The 20,267-nt window shown below is 38.7% G+C and overlaps 1 protein-coding gene across 2 annotated transcripts; it reads right to left on the bottom strand.

The window, feature by feature from the left end:
- Positions 1 to 321: 321 nt before the first annotated feature.
- Positions 322 to 20,063, bottom strand: LOC135216246 (histone-lysine N-methyltransferase SMYD3-like). 2 transcript variants are annotated; one of them, XM_064251411.1, is made up of 10 exons: positions 19,785 to 20,063; positions 16,730 to 16,842; positions 16,306 to 16,483; positions 15,175 to 15,244; positions 14,527 to 14,654; positions 12,304 to 12,480; positions 11,024 to 11,162; positions 10,697 to 10,870; positions 1,877 to 2,039; positions 322 to 740 (listed from the first exon to the last, which is right to left on the bottom strand). In XM_064251411.1, the coding sequence occupies exons 1-10, from the start codon at positions 19,824 to 19,826 to the stop codon at positions 509 to 511; spliced, it is 1,416 nt and encodes a 471-aa protein (XP_064107481.1). In that variant the 5' UTR covers positions 19,827 to 20,063; the 3' UTR covers positions 322 to 508. The 2 variants fall into 2 exon arrangements, with proteins under 2 accessions (XP_064107481.1, XP_064107482.1); XM_064251412.1 differs by having other exon boundaries at positions 19,865 to 20,063.
- Between the last annotated feature and the right edge of the window lie 204 nt (positions 20,064 to 20,267).

Raw genomic sequence — 20,267 nt, 5'->3', positions numbered from 1 at the left:
TTTTCAAGAATCCAATAAAATGTTTATTTAAAGAAATGTTAACAAGGTGAACATGATTCGAAAAAAGCATATGAGCAAGACAAACAACTGAAATACGTTGAAAGCACATTACGTATCCATTTTTCTTTACAAAAGGTGTAACAAACAGAGGAAGATTTATTTCTAAAAATAAAATAAAGTTAATTTTCCAATAACTTATAGTTGGGTGATACCAGTGGAAATGAAGTTGTCCCAGGTTTCTCCAGCTGGGAAATTTTCTGGGTCTTCCTATGGAGCAGGTGTTCTTGCATATGTAACCTCCCAACAAATAAAACAGCAATATAACTATGGGTTTGAAAATAAACACATTTATTGTTCAACTTGGAAGATCTTACAGGTTCTTAATGAAAACCTACTATGGTAACAGCAAATAAAAGTATAAAATTTAAAAAAGATTATGCGCTACATAATATGTATAATCTAACACTAGAGTAACACCATCTATAAAGTACCAGCCTGACGAATTCATTCATTGTTTATGACGTGCACGTTTGAAAGCAATCTCAGCCTGAGCTTGTTCCATTAGAGGCCTCAGCTGATCTTTGTATACTGGATGGCTGGTGCCATGGCTAATTTGAAGGATAGCTTCAGCATCTCTAAAAAATCTCATACTTTTCTCTAGTTTTCCAATGAGGTAAGTAACTTTGCCAAGTTTGAGGAGCATCAATCCAAATGTAGGATGATTTTCCCCATAATAGTACCTGTCAGAAAAAAAAATTACTTGACATTAGATGACATACACATTAAACATAATGTAAATATGGTTAGTCCCTGTGATACATTTCTTTTAAAAGTTGAACACATCAAGATATGAATAAAAATAATTAGCAATAAAGAATAATTATATCTACACATTGCAGCACTTGAACTATAAGATAATGAAAATATGAATCAAGCAAAGTAGTATACCAGTAAAATGCAGCATAGAGGTTAGATAGTTTACCCTGAATATGAAACATTAAAACACCATTAAATGCAATTATATAAAAATAAAGTTATAAGAAAATAGCACCATACTCTAGGGCTTTTCATATATGCACCACCTTACTTCTTCAAATACTCATTTTTTTAGAGGTAGTATTAATAACTTTTATGAAACTGCATTAAATTCACAAATAACATAAGTGTAAAAAGGATGTCAGCAAAAAACAATGATCAATTGTAAGATAAATTAACAGTGAGAGTGCAAAAAAATATACATACTAAAATAGATATTAATACATTGTACAGTAAAATAATAACTTCAGAACAGAGAGAGAGAGAGAGAGAGAGATGAGAGTGAGTGGGATGATTGGAGACGAGGAGAGAGAGAGAGGAGATGAGAGAGATGAGAGAGAGAGAGATGTTGGAGAGAGACGAGAGAGAGAGAGGAGAGAGAGAGAGAGAGAGAGAGAGTAAAAATCTCAAAAATTACAGTATACAAGAGAAACTTTTGAATAAGAAATGAAAGTTACATTTACAATATTCACCTAAAAGCATACTCAAAACAACCATATTACTCTAGGTATTTTCTTTGATATTAAAGATGAATATCCAATGATTGGGAGGAATTACAAAGCATTTAATGCAGTCTGTTGATGATGGGCTAAAAGGTGACAGCCTAACACTGTATGAAGATAAACCTGCCTAAAGCACTTTACACTATATAAAAAAAATGCATTTAATAAGTATATGTATTTATAATTAATCATAAGACTTACTTTGCTTAGCGTTTGAAATAAGAATGCTTTGCATGCATGCACACAAAAAGTGCAAATGTACTGTGTGATGTTTTCTTGATTGTTGCACTGATGTTATAGAGAGCATAATAAATTACATTAACAACTTGGTAACTTACCTGATACCATCCAAATTCTGACTGCCAAATTCAACAGTTTTGTCCCATAACTCTAAAGAGATGGCACTTTCATAGGCAGCATCTAATGCTCTTACCCTCAGTACATTCAACTTATGAAGCATGGACCCTTGTTTCTCTAAAATCAGCTTGCTTACATCAAAATCTGTCACAGAATTAAGGAAAACTAATACCATAATTTTACAGGCAGTAAAAAAGTAAACAAATATAATTGAAATAGGAAGAAAAATCTACTTTTAATATTTACTAACACAATCCACAAAAGTGCAATGTACTAGCAGAATGAAAATAAAAATACATAGTTAAAATCCATGAATACATGTAACCCTGGCTGAAGATTAGGTAAAGGATTAAAACTCTGTTTCAAAAGGCTCCAACACTCACCTCCTCATGCCTTTGCTATTTGCCATCTCATAGCCAGCCCCTCTTTCAAAAATAGGAGAAGGAAATGGAAAAGTCATGTAGGATGTCAAAGTAACAAAGGGATTTTGACAAAGGAAAAATCTATTTCTGGGCGTATGACCTGTGTCGCCCAGTGAAATGCTCCTTATAGCACCATTTCTAAGATATAAATATTGCTAAATATACCATAGAAAAAAGTTGCATGGAATGCTAGGAATATTCCCAGCTCGCTCACCCTTATAGGGTGTCGGTATAATAACTGGGGCGTGTTAAAACCACTATCAGAGGTCTTCTGCCATTTAGTCTCTTCCTTTGTCAATCTTCCCTTTCAAACTAGGCGCCATACCAGCGCCATCTACCGCCCAACACCGCTACTACTAGTGCCTCGATAGCCATTCCTGAAAATAGCACCCAAGCTTGGGGGTATAGAGTGAGGAAGCAAGGGGTGGGTTCACTGGGCGACACAGGTCATACGCCCAGAAATAGATTTTTCCTTTGTCAAAATCCCTTTTCTGGGCTAAACCTGTGTCGCTCCGTGAAATAGTAACAGAGAATTACTCCCACAAGCTTGGATATACTTTCTATAAGACTACTGGAAGGGAGAAACTAACTCTAAGATAATTCCACCCTATTCAATAAATTGCTTAAATCTAAACAGATTTTAACAATATCTTAAGTCTAGGTCCTTACTACAGTAAGTATGTATTATCATCGGAAACAATTACTGGTAAGGCCTGTGTGATTACAATGTTAGCAAGCAATACTATATATTTTACATGTACATGATTAGTAGTTAATTATAACCATTACAAGAATGGTTCAATCATACAATCCAAGTGAAAACCCCGAGAAGAAGGCTAGAGACTAAGCAAGGCGGTTAGGAGAGGAAAGGAGCTAAAGAAGGATGTATTACTACTAGGTATGTCAGCATGACTAAGCTGTGTTAGGGGAAACAATATTTCCCCCTCTGCCACTGCTGAATTAATTAAGGGCTTTCAAGGATTTAAGATAATGGTGATTAAATACTTGAATTCCATCCTATATACTTCTTTAAGGTCATCAAAGCTCATGTGGTGAAAGTGACTTATTAAGGGAGCCGCCGCTCGGACATCATGCACATGTGGAATGATTCCGGTTAGCCTATCTAAAGTTATAGAATCGTCACTTTAATCACTTAAATGAGACTGTTCCACCACCTCTCGAATGAATAACGGACCTGAAGTTTTATTTGAAGATCTGTCTAAAATTGATCTGAAGTTCTGACTTGACATAGGGATAAGCCTTGAGGAAGTTGGGCCAATACATATTTAAAAATTGTTGCCCAGTGAATCTGGAGATACTAGAACTTCTCTGGATGGAAGAAAATCAATATGATTTGTTCTAGCTAGCACTAGTACCTGGAATCGATGAAATTATGAATCTGATAATGTGGAACCAAACTGGAGTACCTCCTTGAAGCAGATTTGGTCGTGGTAATAATTTTAGCTGGTAGGCTCTTCTTAAACAGGGTCCTAAGGAACGTAAAAGCCAGATTCGTATTCATCGTCATAAATATTGGGTCTTTTTAGGGAAAAGGCTAGCTTGTTAATATAGAATCTTACTGCTTAGAAAAGGAAGTCGTAGGAACTAGGGGAGAGATTAGTCAGGACTGTCAAGTCTCGTGACAATTGCTGAAACGTTTCCGCACAGTTGCGGACCTCTCCATAGACTTCCGTTGTCTGATTCTAAGAACTAGGTGTCAATAGGGTCCATATTGGCATCTTCTTGTGCCGTGAAATTCATAAATTCTATAATGTTTGGACCCTCCAAATCCTTGAGGAAGCGTCCACCGCCCTTGTTATACTAATCGTCCCAGTATGGGGTTGGGGGTCCGTCTGAGGTGGAGTCCCAATTCCCCTAGTTACGGGTCACCATGTCACCATTGCTCTTGAGTCCGTTGGGGGTTAACAGCCCAATCCGTCCTTAGAAGGATGGGAGTTAGCCTAGAACTTGCCTTAGTAGATTTATTGGAGGGAAAAATTAAATCCTCTGCCAGATGTTCCAACCTATCTGGTATCCGTGGCCTGGGCCATGGGGTCCAGATTGAGGGCACATGAAATATTGTAACTTGTGGTTGGATTCTATGGCAATAATTCTACTAGGAGATCTGGATTCTGTTGGCTGATCCATCTAAATGACCTGTTGTCTAAGGACTATTCTGACTTTAGCGGAGTTGTCCTTGACAATGCATCTGCCACTAAGTTCTTGCTCCTGCCAAGTGAGTTGCTGACAGGTGCCACTGTTTCTTGTTGTCAATGAAAAGATTGTTATCATGACCCGATTATGTGGCTTGGTTGAAAGCTGTTCTCTGAAGAGAGTTACTGAGAATAGAAACTGTCATGGCTTCCAAACACTGTTATGAAGCTAGTAGGATGTTAGGAACCAAGTGTCCTGAGCGTTTCCATATTGGGGGTAGTCTCCCAAACCGCTTAGTGAGGCATTCATATGGACCTCTAAACTTGGCGGAGGGAACCATACTAGTGATGATTTTGTCAGATTCTTGACTTCTGTCCATGGACGGGGTCCTTGTAAATGTGCGGGATGCGGGAACTCTGTCTCGCAATTCCCTGCTCACTCTACTCCGCCAAACCCGGAACTCAACAATGTAGGGATTCCTTGTGATTTGGAATCCTAGGAATACCAGAAACTTATCACCTATGGTTAACTTGAGACATTCCCTGGCCTTTATAGTTCAGATGAGCCAGTCGTCTAGGAGATTACTAGGCTTATTCCTTGTGTACTCAGTTATTGCACTACTGTTTCCGCTATCTTGTAAACATTCTGGGCGCTCTGATAAGCCCAAATAGCCTTACTTGAAGGCGTAAGCCTGTTGCCTAGTCTGAAGCCTAGGAAAAGGCGGAAATGACTTGCTACCGGAACGAGATAGTAAGTATCTATAAGATTATAGGTATTGTGACGGCCTCACAGGGAAGTAAGGTCTGTACCTTCGAAAACAGTTAGTATATGGAACTTGTCGTATTGAATACCTGAGTTTCAATGAAACAAGTCTAATATTACTCTTTGTTTGATTGAATCTTCATGGAATCGCTGGAGAAGCGTCCCTGAAATTCTAAGTATTTGCACCTGTAATTACTTTCTTCTACAGAAAGTCTTAGGTGTCCTTTATGTCATCCAGTATTTGGATGTTGATAAATTTCCGTTGATGGAAGAGGGCACTTCTCCCTACTCCATACCGACCTCGTGATACTATGCTGTTCTACCAAATGCTGATTCCCAGCAGTTCTTGAATAAGCACCTCTTTTCTCCTACCTGAGGAGTCTAACTGGTTCGTCGAAAGTCAGTTGTGCCGGCTTCCTGTGAACGTCTCTTCCTTGCCGGAAGTTCTTCCGCCAGCTGTACAGAAAATTGCTCTGGCTCGGCTACCTCTTGTGAACCTGTTGCATCTGTGACATACACATGGTTCTTATCGGAGTCCGTATGGCCGGGGAAGAGGTAAAGAAGCCAAGCTTTGGTGCTGCTGAGAGGGCTGTTTCTACAGCAGCACGGACTGTTGTGGCTGACCATTTGAGGTGGATGGTTGACCTAGCTGGCCTACTGGAATAGTCTGTACCACTGTTTGAGGTTACGTCGTCTAGGAAGACTAGAACCTCTTGTTCCCTTCATGCACATGGGCTGTGTTCCCAAGAATTCATATCTCCTCCTAGGGATCAAGCCCCAGCGAACCCGCAAGCTCTGGTTGACCTTAGCTGCTTTGCCCGGGATTCTGTTCACTATGGTCTCAGGGAACAAGATTGTTCCCCAGACCTAAGCTTTGATGATTCTATTAGGTTCATGGTGAATAGACGCATCAGCCAAGACGTGCTTCCTGCAGTTCTTCCTGGCTATTGCAAAGTCATATACATCGCACTGTAAGGTGTGAAGCAATGACTTGTCCGGATCTTGAACCACGGTTCATCTGTATAGATCGAGGTTGTCATTTCCGCTATTATTATTAATAGGTGTTAGTTTTTCCAGACCTCTGAGTCTCAAGTAGACTCTTCTCGGGCTGGTTAGTCATTTCCGCTATAGTGGTGGAATTGCTAAACCTAGTCAAGCGCCTTCTAGCTTCATACTTCGCCTTTACCCGTGCTTCTGGGAGTCTGGGTAAAAAGTCAGCTGAAGAGCTTCATTGCACAATTTTAGATCAATATGCCTACCAAGAATGTCGCCGGGGCGTCTACCCTGCACTCCACTTCTCCCAGAGAGACCACGGATGGTAAATCCGTCTCTCTGATATGATGTATAGATTTGTCCATTGCTGTAGCCTGAAGTGTAATCTCTACTACTTTAGAGGTACACGGAAAGGAGGTGGCGTCTAGCACCCCAAAAATCGTGAAGGGATTATTGTGGCGTGCCAGTTTGGTATTTGTGCATTCCCAATCTGCTAGGGATTGAACCCAGGCTGATTGAGCTTGGTCTCTGGGGAAGATGACCATTTCCTTAGGCGTTTTGTCTTCACAGATCAGTGCGTTCTCAATCAGACGTGTATAGCCTGAACAAGGGAATTGGAGACCCAGTGAAAGGAACTTTAAGTCCTCTATTGGCCGGGTTCTCTTCCCCGCCCTCAATCTTCTGCATGCCCTCTGAAAAGAGGGCCTGTGTTGGTAGCCCCCAAGGATTACTGATTTGAAGGCACATAATTGGATGTGTCTGGTACAGCCCGGAGTAGTTGTGGCTTTCCAGGTTGGGGGGCTCCTTACTTCGAGGTCTCCTAGATCTTCAGTCCTTCTACTAACGACTGAATAGGCTGACCTGACGTTTATATGTTCAAGAACAACCGAGTTGTGATGTTATCTAGAACTGGACTGAGTCAGGAAACCTATCTCCTGTCTCAGCAAGCTGGAAAACATGTTAGGTTAAACCCGAGATCCTAGGATCTGGGTTTAGATGCCTTTGTGTTCGATGCCTGCCTGTGTGTGTGGCAGATTTTGTCGTGTTCGTCACCAGTTTGGTGGCCGATAACGAACTAGAATGACTTTCCCAAATAGCCTTCAGTTTGTAAGGTTTAGTAAGGGACTTGTAATAGACCTATAAGTGACTATTTCAGCTTACCTTAGGGATTACCGAGCCCGGCTTATCCCTCGAAGTCGTAGGTCTCTTGGTAAACTCTAAAATGAAGAAGAAGAATGAGACAAGCTAAAAAGTAGTCCTTTTGCTCGTTTACCAAATGCTTCATATAGCCTACCTTCGGCCTGGGTTGCCAGCACAGCCTATCTATCTTCGTGGATCTTGGCAATGATCGGGGCTGCCAAATCTACTGATACCGTTGCTGATACTTCCGCATTTGGGTAGTAAGGGAGCTTCTGAAAGAGATAGTTACTTTTAAAAAGTATCCTCTTTTAAAAGTATCCTGAAGATTGAACATTGATAACTATCTCAATATCTCTCCAATTAATTACAATATCTCATTCAGTGAACTAATTATTCAATGAATTGGTACTTACCATCTCGGTAGTGAAGTCTCAAAACCAGATTGTAACAGACTTCACTCTCAACTGGTTGTCAGACCGACAAGTTGTTAGTTGGACCGCACAGCCCGTATGAGTGCGGCATACTTCCTGTCTGCCTTGCTGCTGCAGGGTTGCAGTGCAGGTTGTCTTCTGACAGCGTACCACTTGTAATTACAAATTGATAAATAAATACCTTTGTATGGACTCGCCGGATATGTATCTGGCCGAGTATGTAATATTAGAATCAATGCCGGAGTATCACTACATGTAGGTCCGCTGGAGGTCATTCCGGTGGAACCTGCATTCTGTATTGTCATCACCGTAATAAATTGCGGCGGCATGCATTATGTAAGGCATTCATATTATCTTCTCCTGCCAGCTCCGACCCCGCCATGCATTCACTTCAAGCCTTGTAATAACATATATATACATATATACACACACATATATATATACATATATACACATACACACACACACATTATTTATTAAGTTTAATAGCGACGAAACCGGGGCAGTTAGACTTGGCCCGAATCCGTCAGCATCGGAGAGGTTTCTTAGTAACTAAGAATGCCTCTGCTAATCACTGGCCACCGCCACCGGGGTGGGGTGCCAGGGTATAAGTGGTAGCGGGGAGAGAGGCTAGGTAAGGATAAATAAATGCTTCGATTCTAGGTTACCTGCCGGGGTCGACTACCCGGCGTAGAACACTGATCGAAAATATAAAGCATATTTTAAAGCAATTAAAATAAAATAACTAAATGAATTTTGAACCGGAGCACAGAATCTATGCTCCTTCCTGTCCCAGTTCTCTTTTAACACTATCTCTCTTTCTCTCTCCCAGGTCTAGCTAAGGAATCGAAACAGGGGAATAGGTAAAACCTAGGCCTGAATCCACTCGTAAGGGAGATCGTGTTGTTATATGCATAACTGAACGATCTCCACTGTAACCCGGGCCCGCTGAGGCGGGAGGATCGATTATGTATGGAGAACTGAGGATAGGAAAGGCAAAATTCTCCTTCCGGTCCCCGTTCCCTTTTAATGCTATCTCTCTTACCACCGGGTCCAGCTTAGGGATCGAAACAGGGTAATAGGTAAAACCTAGGCCTGGATCTGATCGTAAAGGAATCGTGTTTGTTATATGCATAACTAACGATGTCCGCTGGGACCCAGATCCACCGAGGCGGACGGATAGAGGACGTAGGGAAGTAGGGAAAGGAAGGCGAGAAGAGAGTACGTGGCTAATACCATCCTAACGAGCCAGGAATTACCCGGGCTTGTCTGGGTAGGTGCCATCGTACTACTCCTACTACGTAAGGCGAGGAGTACCCCTTCCGACTATAACCACTCCCTCTCACCCCCTCTGCAAGAGGGGATAGGACTCGGGTATCTATGTGACGTAGCGTGAGCGAGTTATGTCATCCCGTGAAGGTGAATGGGGGGAGGGAGGGCGTCTAGAGGGGTGGCTCACACGCGATCAATTGGGACACTACGACCGGCCAGGTGGAACACCTCGCGGTCAGAAGTGGATCCAATCGATCACAGGGGGTGACGGTCTATAGACTGACTGCACACTGATTATAATAATACAATAAATTATATGATAATAAATGCTATACAATAGCCCTGGTACGAGAGGGGAAAGGATAAAGAGGATAAGGATATAATTCCGTTTAAAGAGCTGCTTAGCTTAACCTTCTCTCGATCGGAACGATCTGATCAGGACAGCAAGGGTGGCTCTGAGCGGATAGCCTAACATTCCAGAGACGGGATTTCAATCACGATCTGGCGAGGTAGGCCATGGAACAGAATAAGGTCCCTAAGGGCCTTACACTCCTCCCTCAATGATTCCTTGGTAAGGTGAAGGAGGTATCCTCCTTGAGCAAACCGGTGGAACGTAAGGGGAGAAGGGGAGGGAGATAGGCTGAACTCCCGATCCAACGAATCAAAGGGGAGAAGCCTCTCCAGATGGAAGGGAACCATCTGGCCTACTTCCCAAACCAGGGAGGAATCTCCTTGGTTTGTGTAAGTAGGTCCAACTCATCCTTGCGCCAGGATAACTATTATAAAACGTCAGGATATCTACAAATTTTATTAAATCTTGAGTGAGTGCAAAAACAATAGCAACACGACTACAATTAGTATAGGTGACCAATTGGAAGTCATAAAGATACGGGTAGCGATGTATGTAATGGCTGACTCGGGAGCGGTGCAAGCTAGGCTCCATTTATGTAACATACAACTGAAACATACTTATGATTAATTTCACTACTCTTACCAACATAAATTGATAATTGCAGTACTCAACTTAGAGATCGAAGATTCCTGGCGTTTATAGCATCTCATTTTATATCAAAATAATGTCGTTACAGTCAAAGACATAAGTGTACACAACGGTGTTATTTAAAGGAGTGGCTATCGAGGCGCTAGCAGTAGCGGTGTTGGGCGGTAGAAGGCGCTGGTATGGCGCCTAGTTTGAAAGGGAAGATTGACAAAGGAAGAGACTAAATGGCAGAAGACCTCTGATAGTGGTTTTAACACGCCCCAGTTATTATACCGACACCCTATAAGGGTGAGCGAGCTGGGAATATTCCTAGCATTCCATGCAACTTTTTTCTCTGGTATATTTAGCAATATTCATATCTTAGAAATGGTGCTATAAGGAGCATTTCACGGAGCGACACAGGTTTAGCCCAGAAATACAATACATACTTATTTGTTATTTGGCATTGTCTATCTTGGGAGTTAATCTTTATACCAAAAATCATTCAACAACACTTTTTATGGCATTCTTTCCTCAAATGTTTGAGACATTTTCCTTAGTGTTAAGAGTAAGTAAAATTACCTTTTTACCCCAATCTCTTATCTTTAGAAATGTTCACAAAATTATACAATTTAAATGAAAGGATACAGTATTTCTGCTTCATTAAGTCCAATTGTTCTCTGGAGAAAGTAGCAATTTCTTTATACAAAGTTCGTGTATCTGGAGCATAGTCATGAAACCCACACTTCTCACAAGGGCCCACTGGGAGACTGGGATCATCTGTTTCAGATACATGAACTGGAGCTTCACAAGAAGGATTACCTGTGGAATATAAAATCCTGTTCTTTAGTAACTGGAATAAGTTGTGCAAAAGATATTAAAAAATAAAAGCACAATGAAGCTATTAAGAGGCATTGTAGGCAATAAATACATAGTACCAGTGATCCCTTGTTTATCAAATTTTTGTATACTCACCACAATTAATTGATGATGAAATTCTCTCCCTCTTCAGGTCAGAGCAATAATTACAGCCACAAGTAAAATAGTAACGATGATAGAGATCTGATATACGATCTTTAGTAGAGAGCAAAACGTCCACATAACTAATTCTCACCTGAAACATTGAAAAACAAAGAATATACAGCAAAACATAGCAAGCAGAAATGCATGTGGTAAAAGTTTAGTTCTCTTAAAACTCCTTTTTATCTAGACAGCCATTATTAGACACTCCATATACCAACTGGTGACAGTGAGTCTATGTAGTATATGGGTTCTACTGGTCCTCTGGTGACAGACTGGGCCAGCTGTGATGATCAATAACCAATTATATAAATAATATAATCACATCCAAAAGGTAAGTGACAGTGCTTACATCAGCTCCTACTGGTATAAATAATGCCTAGCCAACTAAAAAAAGCCATAAACAGATGATGATTATACACATCCACTTTTCAAAGAGAGACCAATGAAGAAAAAGAAGTGGCCCACACACCACCAGTCACCAGTGAACATGCACAATTTACACCAGTCAAATACAAAACAATCACTGGTGCTCCGGGTATGAAATAATGTTTAAACAAGAGTGTAGAAATAAAAACTTTTGCGAGATAAAACAGCAGTTGTTGCCTGCATGCCTTTTCCTTTGCAATAATTCCACCAGAGCTCTTGACTTACAGACTTAGGCAAAAGCACATGATTGGGCCACTTTAAATGTATAATTTTTATACTCAAGATAAAGCTTAATAAAACATAAAAATCTTTAAAAGAAATGCAGTTTATATAAGAGAAAATGAGGTTGAAGAATGAAAATATTTGTTAGGTAACATATGGGCTTACCTTGTCACATTAGATATATTTTGTCTACTATCTAAATATTAAATCACTCAAAAGTTATGTAACTACTCAGCACTTGGTGTACCCAGAAACAGTGTTGGGACATACAAATACTATGAAGATTTGTGAAATACAAATGCATGCATGGATGGCTGTTTAGGAATTTTTATAACATAAGGCAAAGGATTCATTTATGACAAATTTTTCTAGTTGCATTTATATATTTCTAATAAGTATGTACTTCAGGCACTCTTAAACATGAAACAGGAAGCGGCAGTTATATATTATTATTATAAAGGATTAGTTTATCTAGACCTCTGAGCCTAATAACAGCTCTTCTCAGACTGGTTAAATAGATTTATAAAAATGCAAGGTATTTAGTTCATGGCATAATGCCATAATACTTACGACACTTTACTAACCTTATTCCAGTCTAAAGCAGGCCAATCAACTAAAGACCTGCAGATCAGCTTTGTCCCAGTAAAAGTTATATAGGCATTTGGTTGACAAGAGTGGTCAAATACTGAACCAGCCAAATAGACACCAGTTGCTATACTACAATGTTCCTCATCATTGATACTGAAACTGTTAATGACCACCTGAAAAATAGACCACCTTAATTAAATACAGACATAAAAATATTCTGAAAGCTATCAACCAATTGCTATAATTCAACTGAAATTTTATAATTACAAACCTAACAAGACTAGTTTACCTACAAGAAACTGGCATAAAACAAAATGGCATTAGAAATCAATAACCCAAGTGCATATACTTTTTATCATCTTAGTGATAACAAACACTTCACTGCAACTGACCTTGGCCCCACTACTGATTTTATGTTATGTAAAATAAACACTAGTATACAAAATATACTACACAGACATTCTCCAGGTTATGGTGTCTTGGTTTATGGCATTCCAAGTTTACAGCGTTTGGCTCACGGTGCTGTTAATCTGATTTTATGGCGCCGTAAGTGGTTATACATCATCGTGTCTAGGTTTATAGATCAATAAGCACCATTTATTCCCATTATTATTATGATGTTCCAGTTTACAGAGTTTTTCAGGTTACGGTGCACCGCCTGGAATGGAACCCCCCACCTTGAACTGGGGACTGCCTGTACTGGCACTTCAATTTAACAGACATTTTGGGGCTTTGGCCTAAATTAGTAATGAAATCTGTTTATTAACAAAGACTGGTAGTATAGCCAATATGATTCCCCAGAGCCTGTGTAGCAATCATGTGAAAATCTGCGCCATTCTTCCATATCTCTGTTCTTAAGTATGACAAGGTTTTTATCAATTTGTATTTTTCATAGCTAACAAACTGTGAGTATTAATAATAGGATAATTTCCAAGTGCCAGCTGGTAACCGGGTAAATAGGAGAATCCTGCTAGCAAGCTGTTAAACAGTAATAAATGAAACAAAACAAGCAGTCATAATAAAGTATAAAATATGTAGTAGCATATATACATTTCACATGAGTATGCATGCATGTTTTCCCGATTTTATTTTGAGCAAGTAACTACCATTTTGTACTGCATTTGAGTACATATTTCCATATTAAAACTCTAACAAACACTTCATCTAAATCTTGTGTGGGTGTGTGTGAAAAAGGTTTATTAAAAATATATTACTGCAACAATGTTATCCTGTTACATGCAGTGCATATATATTGTACTTTTTTAGCATTTTTACAATATAGAACAGCTTCCAAGACCCTCCTCACAAATGCTCATTATTAGTACCTAAATAGAAAACAAATCATTAAAGAAGTTAATGCGTTATAAGCTTACAATATCTCCTGGCAATAGACAATTAAGGCAAAACCTCCTCTTTGGCATTTGAACCGCGGATCTGTGATCTGCCAGGCCAACAATATATCCACTCATTCACAGAAGATATAAAAGGGGTGGAACTAGACATAGTACTGCACTTTAGAATCATATTGAGCCTAATGTTCCCACATCTATAGTTTGAACTACTCCCACCAGACACCTGGAATAATATGTGCACAGTGATACAGCCAACAATCGATCTGACTGACAGTTGGGAACCAATGTATCTGTATGTGCAGGCCCAGTACCAGACAACAGCTATATTGTACAGTGGGGCCCCTGTGTTCGTGTTCTCCGGATTCGTGGATTTCTCTCTGGAACATATCCACCCATTATTCTCTGGAAATCTGCGTATTCACAGTATTTTTCTATGAGAAATAGTATCCACAAATGCCTGTTTTTTTAAATCAATTTCATCATAAAATGCACTTTGTGATTAAACCAGGTATACACGTAAACATTTTTAGTGGGTTTTTCTTGAGTTTTAAATGACAAAATAGGCCATTTTAAGCATTTTTATGGGGGTTCCAACTATTCGTGGGTTCTAGTTATTCACTGGGGTGGTCTGGTACGCATCCCCCACAAATATGTACGAGGGAACCACTGTGCTCCTTTTCAGTCAGAGAAGTCTTGTACAGGAACATTTGATACAAACAAAATGGATAATGCAAAAAATATGCATGAAAATTAATAATTACTATCATAAAACCTTTGTACAGTTTAGGATAAATGTTTTAAAAGCAATACATACATATAAAAATCCCCCTAGTCCTACTGAGAACAGGATGTGCAACTGAACCTTACCCGACCAAAAATCCCTTGAAGGTCTGCCTCATTTGGGAGGTTTTCTGGCCCAAGATAATCATATAATACCACTTTCAGGACAGACAAGTGTTCTTGACGCTGGTCATCCTTCTTAATATCAGTGTAATCTACAAAATAAACAGAGAGAAATAATTTCATTATTTCTGGCCAAAATTAAACTCTTGAAGCACTGGCCTATGGATAATCACACTGATGCAGATGCTTAAATTGACTATGATTCATGCTACAGGCCTAAGTATATTTACGAAGCATGTACCATTTTTCCTCATTATTTTAGAGTGAAAGTAGCATCTGGGATCATCATCAGTCATGGGTGTATTGTACAACAAACTGCACTTTAATAAGAAAATGATTTCCCAGATTTTTCATATTGCAAGCAGTGGCATTTCAATAAAATCAAATAAACTTTGAACAATGAGGCTGGTAATCTGTCTTCCTATAAAATTTTGAGTTACTGAGTACATTAACTTACAGATTTTGACCCTAAAAAAACCCATAGGCTGATGCTTTAAATTCAATGCACTGAAACTAAATGTATGATAAGCTTAAGGAAGTTTTCATGTATGAATAATACTGTATAAGTAACCAAATTCAAGTGCTATTATGGTTATTTATTTTCATACTTACGATTCATTAAGTCTTTAAACTTTCTCGTTTTAGTTTCAGTCCATTTTTCTTCAATTTTATCTCCTCCATTCTGAAAAAAATTAAAAGAAATATGCATCGTCCATCACAAAATGGCAAAAAAAAGACACCAAATGCATTCAAATTTCAGATTGTCAGATAAGTAATGAAAAGCTATTAGCATGGATCTAAATATCTCAATGATGCAGAAAGAACTTGGTTCACTTTAGTGCTTCCTAGGTAGATTTTCTTTAGATCTCTTTACCACACACACTGTATTCTTTCTAAATTCACAATATAATGTTCCAGACAATGTAAACTGGAGCTCTAAGATCTATAATTCTTTATTCTTAAAAGTACTGAGTAGCAAGCTTCAGAAGGATTACAACATGGGCTGGACACAGCCGGCCTTTGACAAAACTCTTAGGTAAAGCATGTACTCATCTGGAAAATTGCTTCACCTTAGGATACTGTTCATATAACTGGAATGATTCTTCTTCTATCAATGTTCTTTAAGAATTGAAAGAAAGACTATCTTCTTCTATCAATATTGTTTAAGATTAAACGGACTACATATATACATAGCCCCTGGGTTATGGCGGCTCCCGACTTACAGAGCTCCGTCCATACTTATGGAGCTTTTTCAAATACATTCATAAAAAATTGGTTCCGGGTTATGGCTGATGTTCTAAAGTTATGGCACTGTAACCCTAAAGTTATGGTGTTGTATCCAGGGTTTCAGCCCGAGAGCATTGATGTTCCGAGTTACACCATTTTCTGACTTACAGCAAACCACTGAAACGGAATCCTGGGGCTGCCTGTATATACAAACTACCAACTGAAATTAACATAAACTTCCTAGGTTCATCTAATATTACCTTATATATTGCCTTAAGAACATCTTAATACAATTATATGTTGACTCCCTCTTGTTGCTTCATGGTTTTAATAATTTCTGTACAAAATTTTAAAAAATGTGGAATTCTCTGTCCATCTTAAAACTTCTTTAATTATCTAACTAGGTTCTTTTCAATAGGTAGGTTTATCATTACACTTTTCCACTGTTCCTGATGTTTATTTGGGAACCATATTGTTTTAGGTCTTCCTGAAACATTAAAAGAAAAAACATCTTACCTGGAGCTTTATGATAATCTTTGCCAGAAGTCGAGCAGTATCTACTGGATAATTTGGCTTAAGTCGTCTCAATTTTTTACACTCAGATTTATGCAAGCTCCATGAATTTCGTTGGCAATCTACATTACAATACCATTCAAATGAGCAGCCTGAGCATCTCTGAAAAGCTTCCTTTTTTCTGTAATAAAGCAATCATAATTAATTTATGACCCCTAATTTGATTAAATCTTAATGTTAAATTCTCACATTTGCTAAGGCCATGGTTTCAAACTTCAACTACTATTTAGTTTTAAAAAGATCATTTTCAAATCTAAAATAACTTAAGTATTGAAGTAGTAACTTTAAAAGCATCAAGTATTTACATCATGATCACATAATTCTTAAATATCTATCATAGAAAAGTATATTAATAAAGTTAGATTACCTCTTTAAACAATTATCACAGTAAAGGCCCTTATAAGGAGTAGTAAGCATATACACAAAAGGCTCTGATGTGAGAATTACGTCTCCTTTTGAGACTTTGCGACGTCCAAGTGCCTGAAAGATAGACAGATGAGATACTGAAATAGTTTTTGAAACAATTGATTTTTTTGGTTCAAATCCATCACTTTACATATGCCTTTAGGTGTAGTAGCCCATTTTCCATAGATATTCAAGAGAAGAATCCAGATTGGTTATTTGCTCATCCAGGTCACCAACTCCCTCTACACCAAAAACTGATCAATCCAAGTAGTATCTGACTAATCAGCCAGCTACGTGCAGTGAGGAAGAGTGCAACTAACTTTGTAAAGTGACAAGTTTTTTTCACTTAAGAAACAGATCTTTTTACCTCCTAAGGTCTGAAACACCATGGTCAATGTTTCCTGAAAAACATAACCAAAATAACATCTATGCCTTTAAGAGAGGATCTGCCTCTTGTCATTAAAGTTAAACATAGGCACCATACAAGCATTTGGAACAATATCTACCAGCATTTGTCTTTTGTTTTTCAATTACATAATAATTGCCTACCATTTTCAGGTAATTAAAACTTCATATATCCTTATGCTTAAGTACACAAATGTTTTAAGACGCGAGCCATTTTTCATAACAGTCTACTATTTAGTTTAGCAATGGCTATATGTATAAGAAGTGCTGATGGAGACAACAAGAAAGAAGTGACACCTTTTATATGTGAAATCAAGACTTAAACAACACAGTCGATCTAGTAATCCCTTCCATTAAAACAAACTTTGGCTAACAGAAGTCAATTACAATGATTGGGACAAGAGGATATGTGTGACCAGTAATTCTGTACCTCCTGTTCTTAAGGGATGGAATGCACTGTAAGCAATGCTGAGAGGAAAACAGTTAGGACCTGATATACAAGATTACCCTGGGATGAATTTCTGTATGTAACTTTTATGATTTATTGCATTCTAGCTCATGTCAGGCTAGGATAGGTGGAGGACAGTCAAGCAAGGTGATCCAGGGTACCCCTCAAGTAGGATTCAGCACCATAAGTTAGGCAAGAGAAAGTAAGGCTAGGATGCATCATTTTATTGTACTTGATAAATAAGTACACACATTTAGGTCAGGTGAGGGGTCCAGTGGGGTAGCGCATCTCACCAACCCGTCACATAGGGCCTGGCATCCTAAGTTGGGTCAAGGAAGATATTAACATTACAATGCATCCAAATGATTGGCCTTCTTACATCTTCTCCCTTCATAGACCTAGTAGGGGGAAACACCACCTTGGATCCATCGTCAATGGGTGGGTCAGCCTTATTCACTTGATATTTAATTGGTGAAATAAGAATACAATTACATCTTTAAGCATACCATTCAAAAGATTGAAGTTTTGTCAACATAATGTGATATATGAGAGCACCATACAAACTAAAATAAGCATGTGAGGTCTTCGTAAAATATGTTTTCAAGGCAGTTTTTAAATCCAATATGGCATCGACCAACTGAGGTGTCTTTCGTAACCAGCATGGATCTCACATCCTTCCCAGTGCTCATTTGAACAATATCAGCTTGTATATGTAACATTTATTGATCTTAATCAAGATTGCAGTTGTAATCAGCACAATAAAACAATATTTTGTTGTTTATATTAGTGAAAGTATGAAACTTCTTATTCCCAGGGTCATGGTTTGAACTGAAATTCCTTTTTACCTTGTAATCGGTGGTTTTATCCTTACTGCCATCGCAACTGAAACTCCACAGTGCTTATTTGATTGCAATTATACACATTTTGGTCTTAATTCACTCTAAATTGCACTTGAAATATGTTGTGGTTCCTGGTTCCTAAGCGCTCACTCCACGAACACAGTTGTGGGCAGCACACGACTACACTGTTTATGAGGTGCAAAGCTTTATTCCCTTAACTGTTTACTTTACTCATTATTTAGTCTAACTTTTCTTTATGTTACTTCAAAATTTTATTTTAATTCATGTCTATTATCCCAATTGGCAACACTGATAAACAATAGAAGAGCGCTAACAACACCTTAGCTACTGTTCACAGCAAAACTGTTGATATTTGAGTCAGGAATCTAATTACTTTTTTCAACAACAAATATTTTAATATTAATAATCATGAATATGTAAAAAATTTATGCAATTCATGTTTAACTATCTATTTCAATAATAATTATCTAGTGCACGCTTCTTCTTCTTTCTACTGAAAAATGGTAGTTCCTTGGATCTGCCAGGTGGTTGGTGTCGTTGTTGACGATTGTTGTGAAGAAAGGGCCCCAGCATCTATGGGTACAAGTGGTGTGCGGATTTAGCAGATGGAATGGAAAGTTTATTGACACAATTGACTCCACAGACATCGAGATGGCGTCAATCTTCTAAATTTTTGGTGTTTTAAGTAAAAATTCCGAAAGCGTCATGGAGGTATGTTTGCATTGCACATGGCTCGACTTTCATTAACCTCTGTTTAATCTTAAAACATGGCCTTAATTTCTAACTTTGGAAAAAATACTTACTTCGAAAGGAGAGTAAAGGTCTTGAGCTGTTGCTCTCACCACTGATGACTTGTGACTGGTGCCCATCTCTGGTGTCAGGACGTGTTAAAGTACTTTTTTAGAGGGTGGATCCACACGCAGTCAATGGATCATCTAGTCCAGTCAGTTGTTTCCCCTATTTTCTGGTTTATGCAATGTAGAGAATTCTTTCTAGTGCAATTCACTAATTTTCTTGATCCTGCCCCTATTGCCCATAACTGTATTACCTATAGGGGAGGCTTGGGAGCACGTAAATGAGTGGTTAGCACCAACCATAATGGTAAAAAAACCATAGGCTATAGGTAGCCTATATACTAATGCATGACAAGCAAGTAAAAAAAAATAGGTTATGTATTTGACAAAAAAATTAAAGCATCATATCATTTTTATTTTACAAAAAATCAAAGTATCACATTATTACTGACCATTTAACTAATCTTACGTAATGACCAATGGCTAGCTCAGCAGGGGCTAACAACTTACCTGTTTTGCTCTAATTCTGTAGCCACTGATGTGCTCTCTCATTTTGCCCCACAGGTGTCTCCCAAATAGCTACTACTCACCTCTGTCATCTCGAACCTTGATTCTTTCGTTGCTGTCACACTGCCAAGAGGGTATATGGTGCCAGGTGCCGCCTACTCCCTCTTCATTTCTTGTCATCCCAAAATACTCTTCAGGGTAAATAGAGCTTTTAATTGACGGGGTGTACACGCGTGAGCTCACGCTCGTCGTTTCGACGAAGAATTAACAGCACCAAAACAAACGTTTATGGGAACGTTCATTATGTACCGTTTGGAGGGTGCTCGCTTGAGAAATAGCAGACCAATAAAAAATATGATTGCTTAATTTTGGGAAACGATTATAAGACAAGGAATAGATATATATTGTTCATTTCAACGACGCCGATTCATTGTTTCGGCGGTAGCGATATGTCGTCTACGTTTGCTAGGTCCGAGAATCGCTCCT

Source organism: Macrobrachium nipponense, chromosome 6 (genome assembly GCF_015104395.2).
Source record: "Macrobrachium nipponense isolate FS-2020 chromosome 6, ASM1510439v2, whole genome shotgun sequence".
Taxonomy (NCBI): domain Eukaryota; kingdom Metazoa; phylum Arthropoda; class Malacostraca; order Decapoda; family Palaemonidae; genus Macrobrachium; species Macrobrachium nipponense.
The sequence above is the reverse complement of the archived record's forward strand: the minus strand, read 5'-3'. Positions and strand labels throughout refer to the sequence as shown.

What these genes read in the sequence shown, in the direction of transcription:
- LOC135216246 (XM_064251411.1), bottom strand. Translation starts at nt 19,826, where the DNA reads ATGAGAGAGCACATCAGTGGCTACAGAATTAGAGCAAAACAG. An exon ending in CTTAATGAAGCAGAAATACT is followed by an intron (nt 2,040 to 10,696) that starts GTATCCTTTCAT and finishes ATTCTGTGACAG; the next exon opens with ATTTTGATGTAAGCAAGCTG. An exon ending in CAGAATTTGGATGGTATCAG is followed by an intron (nt 741 to 1,876) that starts GTAAGTTACCAA and finishes TTTTTCTGACAG; the next exon opens with GTACTATTATGGGGAAAATC.